This window comes from Xenopus laevis, chromosome 7L (assembly GCF_017654675.1).
Source record: "Xenopus laevis strain J_2021 chromosome 7L, Xenopus_laevis_v10.1, whole genome shotgun sequence".
NCBI classification, from domain to species: domain Eukaryota; kingdom Metazoa; phylum Chordata; class Amphibia; order Anura; family Pipidae; genus Xenopus; species Xenopus laevis.
This window is the reverse complement of record NC_054383.1, coordinates 6130158-6156363: the sequence shown is the minus strand read 5'-3', so window position 1 is coordinate 6156363 and position 26206 is coordinate 6130158. Positions and strand designations below refer to the sequence as shown.

The 26206-nt window shown below is 42.6% G+C and overlaps 2 protein-coding genes across 2 annotated transcripts; one reads left to right on the top strand and one right to left on the bottom strand.

The window, feature by feature from the left end:
* Positions 1 to 3035: 3035 nt before the first annotated feature.
* Positions 3036 to 11474, bottom strand: c12orf57.L (chromosome 12 open reading frame 57 L homeolog). Its single transcript, NM_001093951.1, is given in 3 exon segments — positions 3036 to 4839; positions 6503 to 6679; positions 11346 to 11474. Coding segments are annotated over 3 exon segments (387 nt in total). The 5' UTR covers positions 11413 to 11474; the 3' UTR covers positions 3036 to 4696.
* A 3492-nt stretch (positions 11475 to 14966) lies between these two features.
* Positions 14967 to 24443, top strand: foxj2.L (forkhead box J2 L homeolog). Its single transcript, NM_001127794.1, is given in 11 exon segments — positions 14967 to 15065; positions 16818 to 17136; positions 18310 to 18384; positions 18478 to 18558; positions 19483 to 19614; positions 19989 to 20181; positions 20646 to 20852; positions 20938 to 21039; positions 21889 to 22107; positions 22370 to 22468; positions 23662 to 24443. Coding segments are annotated over 10 exon segments (1527 nt in total). The 5' UTR covers positions 14967 to 15065; positions 16818 to 16824; the 3' UTR covers positions 23769 to 24443.
* Positions 24444 to 26206: the final 1763 nt, after the last annotated feature.

Genomic DNA, 26206 nt, shown 5'->3' with positions numbered 1-26206 from the left:
TGGATAACAGATCCCATACCTGTATATCAAAGGTCGAGCTTTTTATACCTCAAATGAACTCACAACTCAAATGGTTTTGTATTTAAGAAACACTTGCAAAATGGCAAAAAACTGATTTCAGGGTATGGGTATAATTTTTTTAAACCTGAAAATGTGAGTTTTGACCAAAAAATACAACTCAAAAAATTTTGTGGAAAACACAACTCGAACCTTAATAAATCTGCCCCTTATTGTGGGAATAAAGTCCCAATAATGCACAAAAACTCATATTCATAATAATTTTGATTTAAGGGGGTGGTTCACCTTTAAGTTAACTTATTGTTCGTTATAGAATGGCTAATTCTAAGTAGGGATGCACCGAATCCAGGATTCAGTTCCGGATTCAGCCAGGATTTGGCCGAATCCTTCTGCCTGGCCAAACCGAATCTGAATTTGCATATGCAAAATAGGGGTGGGGAGGAAAATCTTGTGACTTTTTGTCACAAAACAAGGTAGTAAAACATTTTTCCCCTTCCCACCCCTAATTTGCATATGCAAATTAGGATACTGTTCGGTATTCGGCTGAATATTTTGCGACGGATTCGGGGGATCGGCCGAATCCAAAATAGTGGATTCGTGCATCCCTACTTCTAAGCAACTTTTTTAAATGGCCTTAGTTTTTTCTTTTTTTTATCGTTTTTGAATTATTTGCCTTCTTCTTCGGACTCTTTTCAAATGGGGGTCACTGACCCCATCTAAAAACAAATGCTCTGCAAGGCTATACATGTGTTACTGCTACTTATCTTTCTATTCAGGCCTCTCCTATTCCATATTCCAGTATCTTCATCACACAATCATTATATATTCTCTGGGCTTCAATATAAATAGTTGAAAAGTTCCGAATATATCAAAAGTACTCTTGTGCCATTTGAACCAATACAGTATTCATTAAAGTGCTTAAATCTTTCAGCATTGCTAGTGCGTGTAGTTCAAGTCATATGAGAACCATGTTTAAATCCAAACAAGCTTGTATAAAGAGACTTGCCCCTATCTCAAATATTTAACAATATCATAATGGTGTAAAGCGACATATATGATCAAGCGGATGTTGATAATTCTCATATTATATCTGCTTATATACACAAGTAACTATTGTGATGTGGGCTAGTGTGTGCAGGCTCATAGGTTAACATGTGTCCAATTTTTTAATGAAAGCAGTGACTTATTCTGACTTTAGTTTACATCTGAGGTTAGATCAGGTTAGAACCCTTAATTGTGCTGTCTAAGTCTATGGGGCAGATTTATCAAGGGTCGAATTTCAAACTTAAAAATACTTCGAAATTCGACCATCGAATTAAAATACTTCGAATTCAAATTCAAACTTTTTTTCATAGAATTTGGCTATTCTGCGGTCGAAGTAAAATCGAACGATTAAATCCTTCGAATCAAATGATTTTATCGTACGATCGAATGATTTTTACTTCGACTACAAAAACTGAGAAAAATGCTGTAGAAGGTCCCCATATTCTAACATAGCACTTCAGCAGGTTTAATTTGGCGAAGTATTGAAGTCGAAGTTTTTTTTTTTTTTAAAGAGACAGTACGTCGATTACCAAATGGTCGAATATCCAAACTATTTTTTACTTCAAATCGAAGTAAATTCTAAGTCGTAGTATCCAAAAATTACTTTGAATTTGAATTTTTTTACTTTGAAAATTCCCTTGAATTCACTTTGACCCTTGATAAATTTGCCCCTATGTGTGTATCTATTCATTGCACAACATTGGTCCAGTTATTATAACTGTTATATTTCACAGTTGTTGTTTTTGGATCAGTCTCTCATTTTGTAACATTTTTATATCTAAGAGTTAGTGTCCCAAAATACCAAGGTAGTCCAGCAATGCTTCTCTATATCAGCTCGGGGGTTGACTTCCCAAAGAAAATAAAAAGCCAGCACTCCAATCCTTGTAACTTGGCACAAACTGCCTGATAAAAAGATAAATATATCAGTAATCATTGAAATGATAGTGTGTCTTTAATACAGATATAATGAGATGATAAACATTAAATCAGACATTTCTTAACACTCTCATTCAAAATTATGTTGGCTTATTGATGGTATAATTAGGGATGCACCAAATCCACTATTTTGGATTTCGGCCGAACTCCCGAAACGTCGCGAAAGATTCGCCTAATACGAACCCCAATTTGCATATTCAACATATGCAAATTAGGGGTGGGAGGGGAAAACATGTATTACTACCTTGTTGTGTGACAAAAATTCACCCAATTTCCTTCACCACCCCTAATTTGCATATGCAAATTCGGATTCGGCATTGCAGAAGGATTCAGCCAAATCCAAATCCTGCTGAAAAAGGCCGAATCCTGGACAAATTCTGAACCGAATCCTGGATTCTGTGCATCCCTAACTATAATGCTACCTTCCTTGTGCAAGGTCACTCTGCAGATGGATTTAGACAAAATCTGTTCTACGGTAATGTCGGTCTCAGACATATAAAGAGCTGTCCTGAGGTGATCCAGAGAGTGGCAGTTACACATCGAGGTGCACCACAGAGTAGAAGTTACAGATTGCAAGTATAGCAGAGCAAGAGGGCACCAGTAGCGCAAGATGGAGACTCTGTGTCGGTCTTGTACAACATCAATTGTGCTTAAAGTCCAACAGTCTTCAATTTCAAGGTTATGAAGTGATAAAGCACATGCATGTGAGAACTGTCTTACACACTAACGCCTCCATGAGGAGTCAGGTGTTTATTGTATTGTGGCCCCTGTTGTACCGGATACTCAGCCCACTACAGAGAAAAACGTGTGTCAAATATGGAGAAGGCTGTTGTGGAGTTGGCAGAAGATATTGTTGGTGTTGGAAGGGTAGCTTCAAGGTGCCGCCATAGTTTGTGTAAACATTGGGGTCATATTCATTCAGCTCCGGGTGCCTTTGAATAGAATGTTTTCTCTGATTTTGGGCTTCAATCCAAAAGTTATATAGCTCCTCTAGTAAACAATAAGTAGAAGCTGACACACACAAAAAAAAAGTCTCATTAGCTTTAAATTATTTTTTATTTTTTTAGCCAGTGGTTTAACTAGAGACCCATGGACCATAATGAAAAGTATGGCCTAGGCACCCCTAGTTGCCATCGGCAACAGCCCAACTGTCAGTGAAGTTGCAAGCCTTGCATCCGCTTTATTTGTGCCACTGTTTACAATCTCCTCTGAAAAGGCCTTTACACTGTACAGTATCCGGCACTGGCTACATTTTGTTCCTTTTCTAACCTTCTAGGGCCGGGGGGTGTCCAACCTTTATTCACCCGTGAGCAACATTCAGATGTAAGAGTTAGGGAAAAATGTTCCTGGGTGGTGCGAAATAAGGACTGTGATTGGTTATTTAGTAGCTCCTATGTGGAATGACAACCTACAGGAGACTCTGTTTGGCAGTACATCTGGTTTTTATACAACCAAAACTTGCTTGGAATTTAAAAATAAGCACCTGCTTTGAGGTCACTGGGAGCAACACCCAAGGGTTGGGGAGCAACATGTTACTCACGAGCTACTGGTTGGGGATCACTGTTCTAGGAAATACCTCCTAGAAAGGCAACACCCTGCCTGCATATTTAATGTGCCAAATGATCATGGGCCTGTTTATATTAAAATGATGATGTCATAAAAAAGCATAATTAGCCAATGGGTAAGCAGGGGGACATAGACATTATTTTGACGGCTGCATCTAGAATTGGGGCTTCCAGTTGGACAGCCACCGACTTAAAGGGAAAAATGAAAAAAATAATATAAGCTTCATCATACTGAAATAAGCTACTTTCTAAATACAATCAATTAAATATTCTGTACTGTTCCTGAAACAATCAAGTTTATGTTCATTATCCCTCTCTCAGCATCTGTTTTTTCTTCATTCTGTCTTCATTCTGGAGTTGGGTGTCGGATATTTATTGACAGTTAGACCCAATATATCTTATAGGGGGGGCTCCTTTTGCCTAGAACATGTATTAGAGCTCACTCAAATAACTTATTCCAGTACAAACAAAGTCTAACAAAATAACTGCCTTTTGCACAAATCCTGCATGTAGAGAGACATGATGTCTGGTGAGAGAGTGAGCTCTAATACATCTTCTAGGCAAAAGGAGCCCCCCTATAAGATATATTGGATCTAACTGTCAATGAATATCTGACACCCAACTGCTGCATGAAGACAGAATGAAGAGAAACAGATACCGAGAGAGGGATAATGAATATAAACTTGATTATTTCAGAAACGGTACAGAATTTTTAATTGATTGTATTTAGAAGGTTTCTTATTTCAGTATGATGAAGCTAATATTACATTTTCACAATAGTTCCCCTTTAAGTTGTCTATTTTCCCCATAAACTGAAAATGTTTTCTGTTTATATTTTTTCAGCACTGCCTCCCCTCTGTACAGATCAGTATAAGAGACAGATCAATACCGGCCCATACTCCCCCCGAGATCTCAATATCAATATATTTCTTATGTCAGCACAAAAAGGTCCATTTATACCAGACAGGGTGGGCCTAAACGATTCCCCCTGGGAATGTTACAGACAGAAAAGATGAATTAAATCCATGGCCCCGCAACTGTCAGAGTCAAGGAGGGATGTAGTGTGTAACAAATGGAGGAGTGAGTGATGGATCAGACATAGTCTGCTATTTTGGAACAAGGAGAAGAAGAGTTCACGATGAAGGGGCGGAGAGACCAGCGTGGGGGGGAAGAGGTAACGGTGGCAGGAAGAAGGATTTCAGTTTGCTGGACATGGCAGCTATTTCAGGGTCCTGTGATTCATAAGACTTCACAAGTCTGGCAAATCTGAGGACACCTAAAAGCAGAAAAGAAACAGTGCATTTTAAGCGCCACTCAAGTCCAATAAAGGGCAGGTAAACAGGAAACCCAAGTTATTTAGCTTTCCCAGCTGTAAAGTGATTTACCAATTCCCCTTCCAAATAATGTCAGTGGATGAGTCCAAATATTTGCTAATCTGACAATGTCATGCTTCCCTGTTCATTATAAAGTGTTGTGTATGATCCCATTACAAGTAAGAACAGTAACACCACAATTTTTTTTGGTGTTTTAAAGTAATTAAAATATAATGTACTGTTTCCCTGCACTGGTACAACTGATGTGTTTGTTTCACAAACACTACTATAGTTTATATAAACAAGCTGCTGTGTAGCCATGGGGCAGCCATTCAAGCACAGGATACACAGTAGATAACAGGTAAGTACTACTATAGTTTATATAAACAAGCTGCTGTGTCGCCATGGGGCCAGCCATTCAAGCACAGGATACACAGTAGATAACAGATAAGTACTACTATAGTTTATATAAACAAGCTGCTGTGTAGCCATGGGGGGCAGCCATTCAAGCACAGGATACACAGTAGATAACAGATAAGTACTACTATAGTTTATATAAACAAGCTGCTGTGTCGCCATGGGGGCAGCCATTCAAGCACAGGATACACAGTAGATAACAGATAAGTACTACTATAGTTTATATAAACAAGCTGCTGTGTAGCCATGGGGGCAGCCATTCAAGCACAGGATACACAGTAGATAACAGATAAGTACTACTATAGTTTATATAAACAAGCTGCTGTGTAGCCATGGGGGCAGCCATTCAAGCACAGGATACACAGTAGATAACAGATAAGTACTACTATAGTTTATATAAAAAAAGCTGCTGTGTAGCCATGGGGGCAGCCATTCAAGCACAGGATACACAGTAGATAACAGATAAGTACTACTATAATTTATATATAAAAAAAGCTGCTGTGTAGCCATGGGGGCAGCCATTCAAGCACAGGATACACAGTAGATAACAGATAAGTACTACTATAGTTTATATAAACAAACTGCTGTGTAGCCATGGGGGCAGCCATTCAAGCACAGGATACACAGTAGATAACAGATAAGTACTACTATAGTTTATATAAACAAGCTGCTGTGTAGCCATGGTGGAAGCCATTCAAGCACAGGATACACAGTAGATAACAGATAAGTACTACTATAGTTTATATAAACAAGCTGCTGTGTAGCCATGGGAGCAGCCATTCAAGCACAGGATACACAGTAGATAACAGATGCATTCTGTAGAATCCCATTGTATTCTATTACAGAGCTAAGTGCCTTTTCTCAGCTTGAATGCCTGCCCCCAGGGCTTCACAGCAGCTTCTTTGTATAAAGGAGAGTAGTCTTTCTAAAGCAAACACACAACTTTTACCAATACAGACCAACAGTACATTATATTTTAACCCGCTTTTATTTTTTAGTGTTACTGTTTCTTTAAAATGCTCTGAAGTTGCAGGGATTGATCAGTATTGTGTTTGGTTATGTTCCATGCGACGGCAGAGAAGCAACGGCACTGCACAGTATTCTTCTGACATGTCTGTTCCAAGTCCCTGAAAGGTTTATCAGTTTCCCCAGTTGTGCAGCATGCGGGTTTTATTACATTTCTACTGAATATGATTCTCTTCCACTCACCTTCACCATCGGCGCTAAATCCATAGTTCTGCAGGACCTCCTGCTGGATCTGTACGGCTGCTGGGAGAAGAAGCTGCAAGACTTTTCCAAGGTCATTTCCGGAATTCTCTCTTGCCTCTTCCAGCCGGGCACTCCCTGTAGGCGACTGCAGAGCGTTCAGCACTTCCCCCAGAGCCTCTGCAATGGCACAAAGATGAACATTTACACAGGGCTGCAAGAGACGGGGCACAAGGGGTGATTTACTCTGTATAGCAGGGTGGGAAATGCAGATTTAAAGGGGAGATTAACCTTTACGTATGTTATAGAATGGCCAATTCTAAGCAACTTTTCAATTGGTCTTCATTATTTATTTTGATTAGTTTTTTTAATTAGTTGCCTTCTGATTCTTTCAAATCAATGTATTGTTATTGCTACTTTTTATTAGGGATGCACCGAATCCAGGATTCGGTTTGGGATTCTGCCTTTTTCAGCACCATACGGATTCGGCCGAATCCTTCTGCCCAGCCGAACCCTAATTTGCATATGCAAATTAGGAGCAGGAAGGGAAATCTCATGACTTTTTGTCACAAAACAAGGAAGTAAAAAATGTTTTCCCATTCCAAACCCTAATTAGCATATGTAAATTAGGGTTCGGATTTGGTTTGGCCGAATCTTTCTCGAAGGATTCGGGGGTTCAGCCAAATCCAAAGTAGTAGATTCAGTGCATCCCTACTTTTTAAACTCTTTCTATTCGGGCCTCTCCTATTCATAATCCAGTCTCGTATTCAAATAAATGCATGTTGCTATGGTAATTCAGACCCTAGCAACCAGATGGCTGAAATTGCAAACTGGAGAGCGGCTGGATAAAAAGCTAAAAAAACTCAAAAAACACAAATAAAATAAAAATGAAAACCAATTGCAAATTGTCTCGACATCATACTAAACGTTAATTCAAAGGTGAACGATGAGAATGAGCTTCTCATTAAGTTGGATTTAGGCAAAAGGGTTAATAAAGAGCCATATTAGATGAGCATGAAAAGGGGTCTATAACAAACCAAGTGGGGGTAATAATAAAGAGAGGACTGTCCCTATGAGGAGGTGGTAATTAGAAATCCCTAAAAACGAGAGAAACCATGGGGTTCCTTAAAGGTGGCCATACAGTAAGATTTGCTTGTTTGGCTACTTTACCAAACAAGCCAATCTTCCCTCTGACATACCCACCTTGTGTGGGCTACATTGTGGTAAAGGTATAGGACCTGTTTTCCAGAATGCTTGGGACCTGGGGTTTTCCAGATAACAGATCTTTCCATAATTTGGAACTTCATATTTTAAGTCTACTAGAAAATCATGTAAATATTAAATAAACCTGGTAAAGCTGGTTTTGCCTCCAATAGGGATTAATTATATCTTAGTTGGGATCAAGTACAAGATATTGTTGTATTATTACAGAGAAAAAGGAAATCCTTTTTAAAAATTTGTATTATTTGGGTAAAATGGAGTCTATGGGAGACAGTTTTCCGGATAACGGATCCTATACCTGTAATAGGGCCTAACGATCGCATTACAATGAAGTGGATAAGGAAAAGTCAGAGCAAGGAGAGCATCAATAAGCAAATGTGGTCCTCGATCCGACAGAAAAATCAAGCCTGATATCGATCAGGGAGGCCTGTCGAAGGGCCCCATACACGTGCAGATAAGCTGCCGAAACGATCTAAAAGACCCGAATCGGCAGCTTAAGGGTCAGTCCACACGAGCAGTTTCGGGGAGATTTAGTCGCCTGCTGACTAATAGCCTCTTCTTCTGGACGACAATCTCCACGATCTGCCCTCGTGTGTCTTCCCGTCCGCTATAATGAAAAGTCGCCTGCGCTAAAGCACACACGGCACTACGTTTTCCAAAGTCGTCCGAAGTTTCCTGTGTTTGTGGTAGTGGGGTTTAATTAAAAACAAGGCAGAATGATATGTTCAGTTACACGTTGATGTGACTGCGTGTATTTGTGGAGTGTGGGAGTGTGTATAGCGGTGAACTGGGAATGTAAGGAAAAATATAGTGTGGCGTGTAATAAGTGTAATGTGTGTATGTTAGTGCAGGAGTGTATCTAGGGAAAAGTGCAGCAAATATAATGTGTGTCTCATGTGCTAAGTTAAACATTGCTGTGTATGGTTGCACAGTAGTGTGTGTTTGTGGAATAAATATAGGTGTATGTATGGTGTGGATGTATCTGAAAAGGAAAACTAAATGAGGATTGTGATGAGTGTATTGTATGTGTCTGTGCATGAGGGTCTCATGGGACGTTGGTTTTTTCAAGGCTAGATCCTCCCACGCCTCTAGCATTTGTGGCTTTTAAGAGAGAGAGAGAGATTGCACAAACCAAGGCACATTTTTAAAATGACTAATAGGACCACCAAAAGTCTAAAGGGGTGGACCACATGAAGCTTTGCCATAGCTTCCGGCAAATACAAAAAAAGGGGGGTTGTGGGTGCACACCTACGGCAAATTTCAAAAAAAAATTTAAAGCCCTGTCTAAGTAATTCAAGTAAATATGCAAGTGCATGTAATTTTAAAAACAGGGGTTTTTGTTACAAAGTTATGATCATAAAATTGATAAGCCACCGTACCACGTTTTTATTTTCTTTTTTAAATACTTGCACTTGCATATTCATTGAATCATTTAGACAGGGGATTATTGTACTTAATATGTTTTTATATGGCCTTAGGAGTGCACCCACAACCCTCCTTTTTTGTACCCCAAAACTGATGCCTGGGTAGACTCTGGGGCCCTGAGATAAAGGTTAATGACAGGGAGGTGAAGCAGGACAGAGCGGTGCCACTAGAGCAGGGGTCAGCAACCTTTACTATCAAAAGAGACATTCTGCCTCCTCTACCACTAAAGAATAATAGTCTGGAGCTGCAAAACATAACACAGCTGATACACTTTTAAAGGTTTTAACTTTTTTTTCATTTTAACTGTTATAACAACAGAATACAACAACAGAAGTGCAGTGTGTATGTGTGTAGGCCTACTTTGAAATAAGTTAAACACTGAATAGCCCTATTAAAGGAGAAGGGAAGCTACAGAGGCATTTTATTGGCAAAAGATTAGCCACAATAGTGCAAGCTAGAATGCTATATTTTTTCTGTAGAATGCTTTACCATACCTGAGTAAACAGCTCTAGCAGTTCTGTCTGTTTGTTTAGGATAGCAGCTGCCATATTGCATTGGTGTGACATCACTTCCTGCCCGAGTCTCTCCCTGCTCACTCATAGCTCTGGGCTCAGATTACAGCAGAGTAGGGAGGGGGGGAAGAGGAGCAAACTGAGCATGCTCACGCCTGGGGCAATGAGGTTTAAGATGAAAACAGGAAGTCTGATACAGAAGCCCATGAGTACACAATAGAAGGAAAGAAATGTGCTGTTTCTTTTGATAGAGGACTCTCTGCATTACTTTGAGGGTTTACTGGTAATATAGACCTTTCTGATAAAGCTTACTTAGTTTTAACCTTTCCTTCTCCTTTAAATGCTAGTGTTCTCATCTGTTTAATTTGACTTCTGTTTCTGAAGCTCCATGCTGATCTTACTTCTCTTGTCTTGAGTGTGTGAACACTGTAAGGACAATGATGAATCATGTTGCTGCGGCTCGGTCTTGCCGGTCACTCCTGGGACGTCTATACAGCGCTCAACACCTGCTGGCGGCTTCCTGAGGGTGCGACCGCGGCAAGATAACCGTTCGCTTACATCGGTCGCACACCCAAGAAGCCGCCAGCAGGTGCGAGGGCTGTAAAGGGGAGACAGGCAAGACTGAGCCTCAGAAAGCAGGATGAAGAGTCGCCAGTTACCTACCCCTGCACTAGAGTTAGGGCAAGGCCAGATGCTGCGTTTTTACGTTGCATTTTTTTTAAAAAAAAAACAGCCTGGCGTAAATACGCATAAACTGCACTGCCACTGAAACGAATGGAAAACTATGGCAATTTACTAGGGATGCACCGAATCCACTATTTTGGATTCGGCCGAACCCCCGAATCCTTCCCGAAAGATTCGGCCGAATACCGAACCCTAATTTGCATATGCAAATTAGGGATGGGAAGGGGAAAACATTTTTTACTTCCTTGTTTTGTGACAAAAAGTCACAATTTCCCTCCCCGTCCCTAATTTGCATATGCTAATTAGGATTCGGTTCGGCCAGGCAGAAGGATTCGGCCAAATCCGAATCCTGTTGAAAGAGGCAGAATCCCGAACCGAATGCTGGATTGGGCGCATCCCTACAATTCACACAGGGCGCATGCAAGCTGAAATCCGCCACAGGACGCCAGTATTAGCGGGTTTTTTTTTAGCAGAAACACCAATACGTCAAGAAACTACCAACTCATTGGGATCTGCACATTTGAAACCACACTTTGTGTAAATACGCAGCGTATTTTAAACATGGCGTCCAAATTCTCAATGAGAACAATGAGACGTGCATGTTGGGAAAAGCATCGTACGTGCTGAAATGCGAATTTTGACGGTCGCATGTGGTTTCAGTGGCGTATTTACGCCTGGCTGTTCTTTTTTAAAACCGAAACGTAAAAACGCCGCGTCTGGCCTTGCCCTTAAGGCTGCCCCTGGCACAGCTGGTGACAAGTTTTCCATAACAATGTTATTAATAAGGATCATAGTGGGGCGTCCACAGAGTGAGTCTGAAGGCTGCTGGGGATGCTGGGAGTTGTGTCCAACAACTGGAGGAGCGCACATCCCGCGACATGTGACCCCAGCCCACTCTCCAGCTCTAGTGACTGGGCCTGGTCTCGCTCATACAGGATAAAAGTGCTGCCAGACTAGTAATGGACACCGGCTGCCTCTCCATCATTCCCCCGTGTGACACTCACCCTTAACCTGCTCCAGGGGCAGCGACACAGCCTGAGAGGCAGGGGCCGTTCTCTGCAGACTGGACATGTCTAACCACAGCCGAGACCCTGGATCAGTAACAGGACCGCTCTGTGCACTATGGGTAACGCAGTCCCCTCTCACAGCGGCTGAGGCATCCCGGAACCGCCCATGTAAACAATCGAGTTCATCTCCGCGCCGGCTGAGTGACAAAAAGTGAGCGGCCTCCAGCGGCCGGAGGATGAATTGCAACAGGAATTTAAATGACGACAGCGAACAATTTGCGTCTTTTACTTGCCACGCCCCTTAATCCTTTCCCGCTCAATCTCCTCCTACATATTCTAAGGCTGTTGTTTTTCACTGGCCCTCACTGTTGTCTCCTCCACTGACACGCCCCTTACGCCTTGCCCCGCCCTTAACTACAGACTTGTAGTCAGTGATTGTGATGTTGTTGTACCTCACAGTGTTCCCTGATTATCCTGAGGGGGAGTATGTTATTGTCTCACAGTGCTCTGCCCTATGTAACATACATATGTCTGACAGGGGGATGCTGCTCAGTCACAGTTGGAGAGAGATAGTACAAAGTGTGTAGGGAGCACCATGTTTATGGTCATGTTGTAACAATCAAGTATTATTATTATTATTAACACATATTATTAGAGTGACAACATATTGCTCAGCACCAGGGTTGCCAGGTTGGAGGTTTTACAGCCAAATTGGGCTACTAATTTAAAGCCTAGGCAGATTTTAAAAGAACAAACTAGCGAAGATACTGATTTCGGCTACTTTTTGGGCCTTTGGCTGGTTTGTGCTTCAGGGAGTTTTTTTTTCTTCTTGCCCTAATGTGCCAAGTCTCCCAGTGCATGTTGGGTAATGTAGTTTTTGCTGACTGCCAAGTTTAGTGACTACAATACCCAGCATGCAATTGTGTAGAAGTTGGGAGTTACCAGATTTTGGGCTCTGTACCTCAGTTAGTGATCCCAATGTTATTAATAGGGAATAAAGATAAATATATAGGAAGGTCAGTGATCCCAATGTTATTAATAGGGAATAAAGATAAATATATAGGAAGGTCAGTGATCCCAATGTTATTAATAGGGAATAAAGATAAATATATAGGAAGGTCAGTGATCCCAATGTTATTAATAGGGAATAAAGATAAATATATAGGAAGGTAAAATATATAATATATAATAAAGATAAATATATAATATATAATAAAGATAAATATATAGGAAGGCCAGTGATCCCAATGTTATTAATAGGGAATAAATATAAATATATAGGAAGGTCAGTGATCCCAATGTTATTAATAGGGAATAAAGATAAATATATAGGAAGGCCAGTGATCCCAATGTTTTTAATAGGGAATAAAGATAAATATATAGGAAGGTCAGTGATCCCAATGTTATTAATAGGGAATAAAGATAAATATATAGGAAGGTCAGTGATCCCAATGTTATTAATAGGGAATAAAGATATATATATAGGAAGGTCAGTGATATGGTCCCAATCTTATTAATAGGGAATAAAGATAAATATATAGGAAGGTCAGTGATATGATCCCAATGTTATTAATAGGGAATAAAGATAAATATATAGGAAGGTCAGTGATATGGTCCCAATGTTATTAATAGGGAATAAAGATAAATATATAGGAAGGTCAGTGATCCTAATGTTATTAATAGGGAATAAAGATAAATATATAGGAAGGTCAGTGATCCCAATGTTATTAATAGGGAATAAAGATAAATATATAGGAAGGTCAGTGATCCCAATGTTATTAATAGGGAATAAAGATAAATATATAGGAAGGTCTGTATTTTCTTGCAGAAAAGGTGGCAACCCTCCCTGTACACCAGTCTCTCTTAAGTTTTCTCACATTTTCCGTTGACTTTCCTCAAATTCAGACAATTTTGGGGCAAAAACCTTCTGTCCACCAAAATGACTTGATCTGTTTTACCAATATTTATTGAAATTGTAGTATATTTATTAGGGCCTCATGGGGCCCCTATACCTCATGGGTTCTTTGTGGTAACAGTGGCAAATAAACAAAGAGAATAGCACAACAAGAAGTGACATGGTGGGACAGTCTGTGTTACTGCACAATAGAAAGTGTTTGTGTGGCCCCAGGAGCAGTATGTGCCTGTCCTTCCAGTTAGGCCAGTGCCTGGAGTTCTCCCCAGTCACACAGAACTCACTGAGCCTGTAATGGGTACAGATCTGTGTATGTCAGACTGGGGAGAGAGGTAGGTGCTTTTATTTGCTGTGTGCATCCCTGAACTCTGGGACTCTAAATAGGATCTGGCATTTCAAATACACAAACAGCCTCCACAGGCCCAATAAATAGTGACTGCCTATTGCATCTTACAGCAGCCCATCTGGCATTTGCTAGAACCCACATACTGCCTGGACCTGCTCTCGTGCTGCCCTTGCCCCGGTGTCTGCCCTACTCTCCTCTGATGTCCCTGTGTCTGTCCTACTCTCCTCTGCTCTCACTGTGTCTGTCCTACTCTTCTCTGCTCTCCCTGTGTCTGTCCTACTCTCCTCTGCTCTCCCTGTGTCTGTCCTACTCTTCTCTGCTCTCCCTGTGTCTGTCCTACTCTCCTCTGCTCTCACTGTGTCTGTCCTACTCTTCTCTGCTCTCCCTGTGTCTGTCCTACTCTCCTCTGCTCTCCCTGTGTCTGTCCTACTCTTCTCTGCTCTCCCTGTGTCTGTCCTACTCTCCTCTGCTTTCCCTGTGTCTGTCCTACTCTCCTCTGATGTCCCTGTGTCTGTCCTACTCTCCTCTGATGTCCCTGTGTCTGTCCTACTCTCTTCTGCTTTCCCTGTGCCTGCCCTGGCTCTTCTCTGTCGGCCTTCTGGTATGACTTTTTTACTCTGCTTTGTCTTGGGCTTCTTTATAAAACTACACCATGGCAGTTACCAAATGCAAATGATCAACAATCAGTTTTGGGCAGTCTACTACATGTGGAATATAAAAGCAAAGATCTGATCTAAGAAAATCACCCCCATTCTTCCCTCTGTGGTCCCCAACTTTTCTTTGTCCTGTGTTTCTTCTCATCTCTCTCTGACTGTCTGTGTCTTTTCCCCTGAGCTGTCTCTTTTTTGTACTCTTGATTCATTCTTCCTTCTCCCCTCTGACCCTGCCACGAATGTCTCCTTTCTACCAGCTCTCTCCCCGCTCTTCTATCCTGATTCTATTTTCCCACAAGTGCAAATCCTCTCTCTCTCTCTCTCTCTCTCTGTCCTGTGTTTCCTTTCCCAGTTCTCGGCTCTCTCCCCTTTCTTTATCAGGTCTCTCCTCTGTCTCTTCCTGGCCTGTCTCTTATTCCCATCTCCTCCCTGTCATCCTCCTTTCAGCTCTGCCTTATACTATGGCTCCTAGATCATGTGAAAAACTGGGGTCACTTGTAGAAAAATCCAGCTGGAAGGGCTGCACTGATTGCATGTGTCTCTCCTCTGTCTCAGTTCTGTGTCTCTCCTCTGTCTCAGTTCTGTGTCTCTCCTCTGTCCCTCCCCTCTGTCAGTCGTCTCTTCCCTCCCCTTCAGACTTATGGCCCGGAAGAAAACCCAACCCTGCAGGAAGCAGAAGTCCCTCCTCCTCCTCTAGCTGTCTGTAGATTCCCCCCATCCAGAAACCCTGTCGTTCCCCCCTCCCCAGCCTTTGCCGTGGAGAGGGGGCGACCCCGGAGAAGAGAATAGGAGAGGAGCTGCACAATGTGAGGAATGACAAGAGGGGGGACTGGGACAGAGGGAAGGGAAGAGGGACAGAAAGGACGGACAGAAGGGGAGGGGCGGGGGAAGTGACAGATGCAGACAGACAGAAGTGTGAACAGGCACAGACTGTCACACACACACAATACCCCATTACACTGGCAGATAATTACACACACTCATGCACAGACACCCGCACTGTCACACAGACAGCTCTAGAAACACCCAGACACACACCCAGACTGTCATACACATATCCAGACTCACATACACACACCCATATTATCACACATTTCATACATAACAACTAGACTGTCACACTCATATATAGACACCCAGACTGGCATATAAACAACCACAGAAACATACAGACACCCAGACCCATATACACACACCTAGACTGACACATAGACAACTATAGATACATACACCCAGACTGTCATACACATACCTAGACCAATATACAGACACACACCTAGACTGTCATACTTGCATTACGCACACAGACTGATATACAGACACCCACACTTGCCCATAGACAACCACAGAAATCCAGACTGACATACAGACACACAGATTGTTAAACAGGCATCTAGACTGTCATGCAGACACCTAGACTGACATATAGATGCTAGGCAGACATACAGATAAACATACTGACATATTGATGCCTAGGTAGACATACAGACACTCAGACTGACATATAGATGCTAGGCAGACATACAGACCCCCAGACTGACATATAGATGCTTAGGCAGACATACAGACACTTAGACTGACATATAGATGACTATACAGACATACAGACACTAAGACTGACATATAGATGACTATACAGACATACAGACACTCAGACTGACATATAGATGACTATACAGACACTCAGACTGACATATAGATGATTATACAGACATACAGACACTCAGACTGATATATATATGTTTAGGCAGACAATCAGACTGACATATAGATGCCTAGGTAGACAAACAAACACTCAAACTGACATATAGATACCTAGGTAGACATACAGACACTCAGACTGGCATGTTAACAGCCAGACTATATCGCATACCTCCCAGACTGACCTACATGCACATAGGCTGGAATACAGAGCACATGGTTCAAATACTAACTCAGAGTGACAGTGGACCAGTACCTGGGTTGTAGACATTGGGATCAAGTTATTAGTTGTTTTTTGTATGTTCTTGCATGTTTAATGTATACACCCATTTATTGTACAACTATGCAGAATACGTTGGCATTTTATAAATACATGTTCACCTTTAAATTAACTTTTAGTATGATGTAGAGAGGGATATTCTGAGACTATTTGCTATAGGTTTTCATTCTTAATTATTTGTGGTGTTTGTGCTATTTAGCTTTTTACTCAGCAGCTCTCCAGTTTGCAATTTCAGCCATCTGGTTGTTAGGCTCCAAATTACCCTAGCAACCATGCACTGACTTGAATACTGGAATATGAAAATGAGAGACCTGAATAGAAAGATGAGTAATAAAAAGTAGCAATAACTATACATTTGTAGCCTTACAGAAAGAGGCTAATAATTAAAAAGCTATTCAAAATAAATAGTAAAGGTCAATTGAAAAGTAGCTTAAAATTGGCCATTCTATTACTTGTTAAAAGTTAGCTTGAAGGTGAACCAACCCCTTTAATAATAGTAGTAATAATCATCAGATTTAAGTCATAGTAATAATATGTCAGATGTCATTAATTACTGACCCAGAATTCTCTCCTTCAGCTCCAAGATGGCGTCCGATCTGGGCAGCAGCCTCACTTCCATAGACTGGCTTCCGCAGCTCACAATCCAAACTGCGATGAAGGGATCCCAACAGAACAGTGCAGGGCGTAAGGGCCCAGGATCCCCCACAGATCCCAGTGCCATGCTTAGCAAAGAGGAAGCAGCGGTGCACCGAGATGGAAAGCCCCCTTACAGCTATGCCAACCTCATCCAGTACGCCATCAATTCTGCCCCAGCCAAACGCATGACCCTCAGTGAGATCTACCGCTGGATCTGTGACAACTTCCCGTATTATCGGAATGCTGGGGTAGGCTGGAAGGTGAGTGGAGGAAGGGGTTCCATTTAAAGTGGGTATATAGTCCCTGTGAGGGTTGGTGGCAATGCCTGGATATCAGTGGAAGCTATAATGGTAGATATTTTAAGGCTTTAAAGGTGATGGGTTTCTTTCAGGCTCTTGGGTTATATAGTTCATGGGCCACATTCCTGCTGATAGGGTGTTAGCAGGGCCGCCATCAGGGGGGCACGGGGGGTACTCTTGTACCTGGCCTGGGCACTTAACAGCGCCAAAGCCTTGCCACAACTGCCAAAGTCATCAACCACCAAAGTCTCCAACCGCCGAAGTCCCCAACCGCCAAAGTCCCCAACCGCCGAAGTTCCAAAGACCGGAAGTCCAGAACCACCAAATTTACGAAGACTGAAGACCCCAGGTCCTGAAGGGCTGAAGTCCCGAAGAGCTGAAGTCCCGAAGACCCAGAGTCCTGAAGAACTGAAGTCCTGAAAGGCCCAAGTCCCAAACAGCCGAAGTCCTGAAGGGCGGAAGTCCCGAGGAGCTGAAGTCCCAAAGAGCCGAAGTCCTGAAACTCCAAAGTCTGGAACCGCTGAAGAGCCGAAACGCAGAGGAGCCGAAGTCCCGAAGAGCCAAAGTCCTGAGAGCCAAAGTCCTCTGGAGCCGAAGAGCCAAAGTCCTGAAGCCTCAAAAAGACCCAAAGCCATCTACTGAACACCAAAGTGGTTTTTTTTAAATTTGATTTAACCCCTGACCACCAGTGTATTATTTTTTTATACTTAAATACCACCAATGTTTTTTAAAAAATATTCTCTGGGGCCTGGTGCCAATGTTTTTTTTTTATATTATGCGGGGCCCTGACTACCAACGATGCCCTGTGATTTCTAATGGCGGCCCTGGGGTATGTACAGGCAATGGGTTCCAATTTTCCAGAGTTTCAGTCGTGAGAACTGAAACTAGGTCCAAATCTACAGGGTGCACATCCCTCGACCCAGTTGGGTATTCAACAAGCAGATTATGTGCTCCTCACTTTGAAACTGTTTCTACCTGTGGTTGGCACAGAAGACTTGTCACAGGATAGGGTCATTCAAGAGACCTCGGGGGGGGGGGGTCCCAGCTATGCTGTGGTGGCAGTAGGAATACAATGGCAGTTCTTATAAGGAGCTCACGGTGTACATTATATGCTCGTGTGCTTGTGTCTTGCAGAACTCAATACGACACAATCTGTCCTTAAATAAATGCTTCAGGAAAGTTCCACGGCCCAGAGATGATCCAGGAAAGGTGAGAACAATGTGCCATACAGGGTGGGCAACTGCAAGAGAGGAAGAGGAGAAAGGGCACATAAACCACTCATTAACATGACCTTTATTGCAGGGATCCTACTGGATGATTGACAGTTGCCCCAAAGAAGATGTAACTCTGCCTCGCAGGAAAAGGCCGCATCCAGACGATGAGGTACCTACCTCATTTCAGGTGCAATACCTGCACCATATGCCCTGCAGAAATGTGACTTATACAACATCATGCACATATTATAATAAATACATCCGTGTATTAGTTCTCCTTGAGGTAGACTGTTGTGCTTTACAAGAAAGGAGGTACATTTCATTTTCATGATCCCAAAGAAAAAAAACCATATATCACTACATGAGATTTAATTACTCCCCTTGGTACAAACACAAAGAAAACATAGACTGAGGGCTCTATTTGTAAAGGAAAACAGTAATACTGTATATTGTGCTGGTCTCTATTGAAATAGGAACAGCTTTAAAAGGGTTGTTTGGATACTTGTAGTATGATGCAGAGTTATATTCAGAGACAATTTACATTTGGTTTTCATTTTTTTTATTATTTGTAGTTTTTCGGTTATCTTTTTTTTTTTTCAACAGCTCTCCAGTTTGCAATTTGAACAGCCTTCTGATTGCTAGGGTCTTGTTTACCTTAGAAACCAGGTAGTGGTTTGAAAATAAACAGGAGAGGGTCTGAATAGAAAGGAATAAAAAGTGACAATAATACAAATTGCAAGCTCTCAGAGCAATGTTTAGGTTCCAGGGTCACTGACCGACCCTCATTTAAATGCTGGAAAAAGGTAGACGAGGAAGGCCAATAATTCAAATACGATAAGAAATAAATAATAAAGACCAATTGGAAAGTTGATAGGAATAGGTCATTCTATAGCATAGTAAAAGTTAAATTAACTACACCTCTAAAAGGTTAGAATCAAAGGGCTGATTTAATAACAGAGGAGTGATGTTTAAAACAGAGATAACTGTCGTCCCTCCTGGGAGTTTTAGGGCAACTATAGAATGTAATCACAGTGCTGACAATCTCCATGTACCTGATCTGTAGTGTGTGTGTGTGTGTGTGGCTCTCTTGCAGGTTTCCCAGGATTCATTTGAACAAGAAGTCAACAAAAGCCCCCTGAGCTCGGCCAATGAGGTGACCATGCCCCAAGAAGGCACCCAAGGGCATCCTATGAACAACAACTCCCCGCTCCCTACCTACAGCCAGGTGAGTGTGCTCATCTCTCCAACTGCCACCAAACTCCTCATGAAAACTCATGATTTCTGGTAGCTGTCATTTAATGACTCTGGTAGGTTAGCAATGCTTTGTCTGAGAGTGTGAGAGACCAGTTTAGTGTCAGACTGGGGCAGTGGTGGTCAACTGGGGCTGCGACTTGAAGGGGACCCCCTCCCGACATATTCACCCATGCTCCTTACAACTCTTAGGTACAAACCTTAGCATTAGCTGTCAGCTGACTGTACTTGGGGTGATCTGTGATGCGGCGGCACAGGGAGGGGAGCAGGCCGGGGATCCATGAGGGCCAGTCTAACCCTGGACCAATTAGATATATAACCAGTACATTCCTTTACCGTCCCAAACAGGCCAACCCCACTCAGATGCCACCAGATTCCCGGGCTCCTCCATACAACAACAACGACTGCTACAAGTTCTCCTTCTCAGAAAGCACCTTCCCGGATCTGAGCTGTTCCTTCCGGAGTCTGTATCACTCTCTGCTGGGCAAACAGGGGGAAAGAGGAGACAAGGATCTGTACAACTCTATGCAGAGCAAGCAGGGTAAGACAAGCACATGGGACTGGTAGCATATGGTGTTGGTAAGGGAATATGGAATGTGGTACTGGCTAATGCTGGGCAAATAGTGTCAGCCACTTGGAAATATGCCGACATAGGTACTTTTCATGCACCCTCCACTGGCCTCTTTGCCAGCAGTTGAGTATTGATCCATTTCTAGAATACAGCAGTCACTGTCACCCAAGGGACAGATTATTGGAGTTAATAGAATGTATAAAATGGGGAGGATCACCTTGGTGAGGAACCACCCTGATTAGGTTAATGATCCGCCTCCGCCACCATAGTTCTTCATCGGTTAATCTCAATTAATCTCATTTACATTCCCACATGGTTGAAGTTGTAATTTAGGACCAAATGTGGCAGATCCCTTTTGTTGGTGTTTTGGAGACAAGTGGATTTGTTATTTGGTATTTGCACCAATCAACCTCTTCCCTGTTCCTCTCCAACAGTTCTGCCCCCACTACATTCTGAAGTACAGTCATCGAGCTGCTGTATGTACCAGCAGAATGCTGGTGCGGCTCCCTCTAATCTGCACCCCCACAACGTTCCCAGCATCAGTGGCCCGCCTCATCCTCACCATCAAGCTCAACACCAGCAACCTTCTTATCTGCCCCAGCAGCAAATGCCTCGCCCCCCAGTTCCTGGCATGTCTTTGGGTAAGTGTTCCTCGGCTTGTATGGGTAGAAAGAGCATGGCTCTGAAATACCCAATAACTAACTGACATTCATCTATCTGCCGTAGGGCTTCCCAGTGACTGGTGCTCGAATATTGACTCCTTAAAGGAAAGCTTCAAGATAGTCAGCAGTTTGGATTGGTCCACTGTGGATCTGTCCCAATTCTCAGGTAAGCAGTAAAAGGAGAACTAAATCTAAACTAATAAAGTAGGCTAGAAATGTTGTACATTATGTTTTGTGCTTCTGTACCAGCCCAAGGCAACCACAGCCCTTTAGCAGTAAAGATCTGTGTCTCTAAAGATGCCCCAGTAGCTCCCCATCTTCTTTTCTGCAGATAATTACTACATGGCAGCACAGAAACCAGTGCAATTAGCATCAGAATTGAATAATCAGCAAACCTGTAGCATCAGCTTATATTACAGCCAGGGAAGCTCATTTTCTGCTGGATAATTAGTGACGAGCCCTAAGCTTAGCTTCTCAACAGCCAATCAGAGCCCACTGAGCATGTGAGTGTCACAGACACTTTCCAAGATGGTGACCCCCTGTGACAAGTTTGAAGTCCTGGATCATTGCTGCTATTGACAAGCTGAAACTTTAGCCTCGAGCAATAAGTTCTGTATATAACATATAGCATTTTTAATCTTATTCAATTGAAGGGTTTAGTTCTCCTTTAAAGCCCACGTGGGCCTCTATGCAGTATACTCTATTATACATTGAGCTTATATCAGCATTGTGTGATGTATTATGTGTGTATCAGGTAAACTAAATTAGAATTTCATATACGGTTCAAAGTTAAAGGACCTATAAAATACCAGGGCGGTTCAAATTCAGATGAACTTCCCCTTTAACACCTACCAGGAGGTGGCTCTCAACTACAAGAATCAGTGCATATGCAAATAAAGGTTTCCAACAGCTGCTGTTTATCACAAGGAGTTGCCTCTCTAGAAGGCTGAACAAAGCAGGCCATGAGCACACTGTGGGTCAATGTAACAGAATTTCCCTTTATTCCTGTTGGCAGATCTGATGGAGAGTCTGCGTCAGGCTGAACTGAAGAACTGGAGCCTGGACCAGGATCACATTGCCAGCCTATGTGATTCCCTAAGCCATCTCCTGAGTACGACTGGCCTCCTCCCCCAAAACCATGGACAGCCTCCATCTTGCCAGGCTCCCTGTATGCCACCAACTACCAGCAGTGCCTGCGCTCTACGGGGAGGGAAGCCTGGACATAACATGGCAGGTAAGAATGGAACACAACAGTAGCTGTAGTACAGGAAGAAGAATTTCCAGAGTCTTGTAACTCTTAGCAACTAGCCAGCAGTTAGCATTTGCTGGTCTACTGTCTATATTAAAAGCAAGCTATTGATTGGATGCTATGAGTAACTAGACCTATAGAAAACATTGCACTTGGTTTACGCCATTCTCCCCAGAAAAGGGCAATAAGGATGAGAGGCACAGACATACGCACTCTGATCTTATAAAGCTTTCGTTTTCCTCCTCAGTAAATGCATACGGGCCTCCCGTGTCCTGCGGTCACACCTTCACCGTTTCCTCCGGTTATCCCATCCAGTCGCAGGCACCACCAATCTATAGCCAGCAAGGTGAGCAGTTCAATTATACAAGATAGTAGGGTGGAGAGGGCATCACTATCATACTGCCAGTGATCAAATGGATTATCTGCTTAACCAGGTAAAGAGGTTGGATTCTGTTTACTTCCTGGTTTGGGCTGCTCTCTTTCCTATGGTCAGCCTGGGGTGCAGGACTGACAACCGGTTAGGAAGGTTTCATGGATCTGTGTGGGGTACTGTAGATCTGGTTCATGGATCTGTGTGGGGTACTGTAGATCTGGTTCATGGATCTGTGTGGGGTACTGTAGATCTGGTTCATGGATCTGTATGATGTACTGTAGATCTGGTTCATGGACCTGTGTGGGGAACTTTAGATCTGGTTCATGGATCTGTGTGGGGTACTGTAGATCTGGTTCATGGATCTGTGTGGGGAACTTTAGATCTGGTTCATGGACCTGTGTGGGTACTGTAGATCTGGTTCATGGATCTCTGTGGGGTACTGTAGATCTGGTTAATGGATCTGTGTGGCCACTGTAGATCTGGTTCATGGATCTGTGTGGGGTACTGTAGATCTGGTTCATGGATCTGTGTGGGGTACTGTAGATCTGGTTCATGGATCTGTGTGGCTACTGTAGATCTGGTTCATGGATCTGTGTGGGGTACTTTAGATCTGGTTCATGGATATTTGTGGCTACTGTAGATCCGGTTCGTGGATCTGTCTGGGGTACTGTAGATCTGGTTCATGGATCTGTGTGGGGTACTGTAGATCTGGTTCATGGATCTGTGTGGGGTACTTTAGATCTGGTTCATGGATATTTGTGGCTACTGTAGATCCGGTTCATGGATCTGTGTGGGGTACTTTAGATCTGGTTCATGGATATTTGTGGCTACTGTAGATCCGGTTCGTGGATCTGTCTGGGGTACTGTAGATCTGGTTCATGGATCTGTGTGGGGTACTGTAGATCTGGTTCATGGATCTGTGTGGGGTACTGTAGATCTGGTTCATGGATCTGGGTGGGGTACTGTAGATCTGGTTCATGGATCTGGGTGGGGTACTGTAGATCTGGTTCATGGATCTGGGTGGGGTACTGTAGATCTGGTTCATGGATCTGGGTGGGGTACTGTAGATCTGGTTCATGAAGTGTTGGCCAGGGAGTCAGTCACATTGTAATTTCAGGAGGATTTATATAGGAGATGCGGTTTTTAACGGTTTATTTTTTTTACAGGACGCCACCCACAACGCGCTTTGTACCCACCCCAACGTCCGACACTTCGTTACCCACAGAGCAGCGACGACATTCAGGATGATTTTGACTGGGACTCCATTGCCTAGAGACATTTACTCACAAAACAGAGAGATGCGAGGGGCCACAGTGCTCCCTCCCTGTGTATAATATATATGAGTATATATAAATGTATATCTTCGCCCGACAATCAGGGACAAAAGCCACAACCGTACCACGTGGGAACGGTCAGTTTTCTCAACTAAGACCCCATCCACTATACCACAGCCTAATGCCTTTTGCTGCATTGTGAAGATTGTGACTTCCCAGCCAATGTATCTGCCATTAGCAAAGCCTGGATGTGCCAGAGGGAAGGGCACCCGCTGGGAGAAGCATGGGTAACTCCATTTATTTACATGGCACACTGGCAGGACAGTGGAAGATTCCCAACGAGATGGACCCAGATATATAAACAGTTGTGCCCACAGTTGTGTCTCATTAACGAATCTCATGTTTTGGGATTTCCTTATTATTATTTACGTGTGTGTGCGTGTGACCCTTAATTGTGCGTTGGACTGCAAGCTGGACCCGAAGAAGAGTTCATTCTAGTATTAAGCACCGCCTTATCCTCTTCTCCCACTGTGTTTATACGGTGCCTTGGATCCCTACTAGCAAGTGCCGCTCACACTCAATCCGTGCGCATACAGACAGGAACACAAATAATGCTGCAGGTACAAAGGGGTTAACAGGAAAGTGTACCTAAAATACAAGCTGCTTCGAAATGAGTCTGTTGTTTGGTGATTTTTGCTATCAGCACAACTTTACATCTTTTACATTGAATTTGCTGTTTCCTAAAGCAGCGGTTCCCAAACTATGGGGAGCTAGAGCAGCACCCCCTTAAAGGGATGGTTCACCTTTAAGATAACGTTTAGTTCAAGTATGGGACCTGTTATCCAGCTCGGGACCTGGGGTTTTCCCGGATAACAGATCGTTCCATAATTTGGACAGATCTTCATAACTTAAGCCTACTAGAAAATCATATAAACAGTAAATAAACCCAATAGGCTGGTTTTGCTTCCAACAAGGATTTAGGGATGCACCGAATTCAGCAGGATACGGCCGAATCCTTCTGCCCGGCCGAACTGAATCCGAATTTGCATATGCAAATTAGGTCGGAGGAGGGAAATAACTTAACTTTATGTCACAAAACAATGAAGTAAAAAATGTTTTCCCCTTCCCACCCCTAATTTGCATATGCAAATTAGGATTCAGTTCGGTATTTGGCCAAATTTTTCGATTCAGGGGTTCGGCTCAATACAAAATAGTGGATTTGGTGCATCCCTACAAGGATTACTTATATCATAGTTGGGATCAAGTACAAGTTACTCTTTTATTATTACACAGAAAAAGGAAATCATTTTTAAAAAAATATAGAGTATTTGGATAAAATGTCATCTATGGGAGATGGCCTTTCTGTAATGATAAGCGGTTTCTAGATAACAGATCCCATACCCGAATGTTATAGAACGGTCACATCTAAGCAACTTTTCCATTGGTCTTTTTTTTTTCTTCTGACTCCTTCCAGCTTTCAAATAGGGGGTCAATGACCCCATCTAAAAAACAAATGCTCTGTAAGGCTCAAAATGAATTGTTATTGCTAATCAATGCCTGGTCGCTAGGGTAGTTTGGACCCTCGCAACCAGATTGCTGAAATTACAAACTGGAGAGCTGCTGAACAAAAAATCTAAATAATTTAAAAAACCACAAATAATAAAAAATTAAAATCAATTGCAAATTGTCTCAGAATATCCCTCTCTAACAGTTAACTCAAAGGTGAGCAACCCCTTTAAAAAGCAACAGGTTTATTGGCATAAGGGAATGAGAGTATTTCTTTAAAAGGGAGCAATGCTATTAGGAATGGAAGATTTATTTACATCCATGAATGTCATTCTTTGCTTTCTGAGCAGTATGGCCAATCTCAGCCGCGTTACCCAACCAGTGCTGTGTGGGAGGTCAGAGATCCACATCTTACTCGGTTCCCTCAGTTACAGAAGCCTTATATACTTACCATTCTACAGCAAGGCTGAAAGGCAAGTCACCATGGCAGGTATAGTGATGATGGGGTCTAACTGAGGTGCCAGGATGTAACAGTTGTATTCTTCCATATAGAAGATTGGCTCAACTATCGTATATACATTCAGTTGAAAGTGAGTTTGAAGTCAGACAAGGGCCAGCCATAAATACTCCATGTTAAGTGAGTTGGTCCTCCATTGAAAAGGGTACAGTCGGGACCTGTGTTGTGTTGGGTCCAGAAAAAGAATTATTGACTTGGTGGGGATTGTTGAACAAACCAGGAACTTAAGTTATCCAGTTAATGTTTAGAAGAGTGTGGTTAGAGACACCCCTGGCTAAATAAATGGAGTCTTCCAGCTCCCCAGACCTTTAACGTCAAGTTTATCCTTGATAAAGAAAGATGGTGGAGAAACGTTATTGTGTCTCCATAAGACCGTTTCAGATATCATTGCCAGGAGATTGCATGGGACATAAA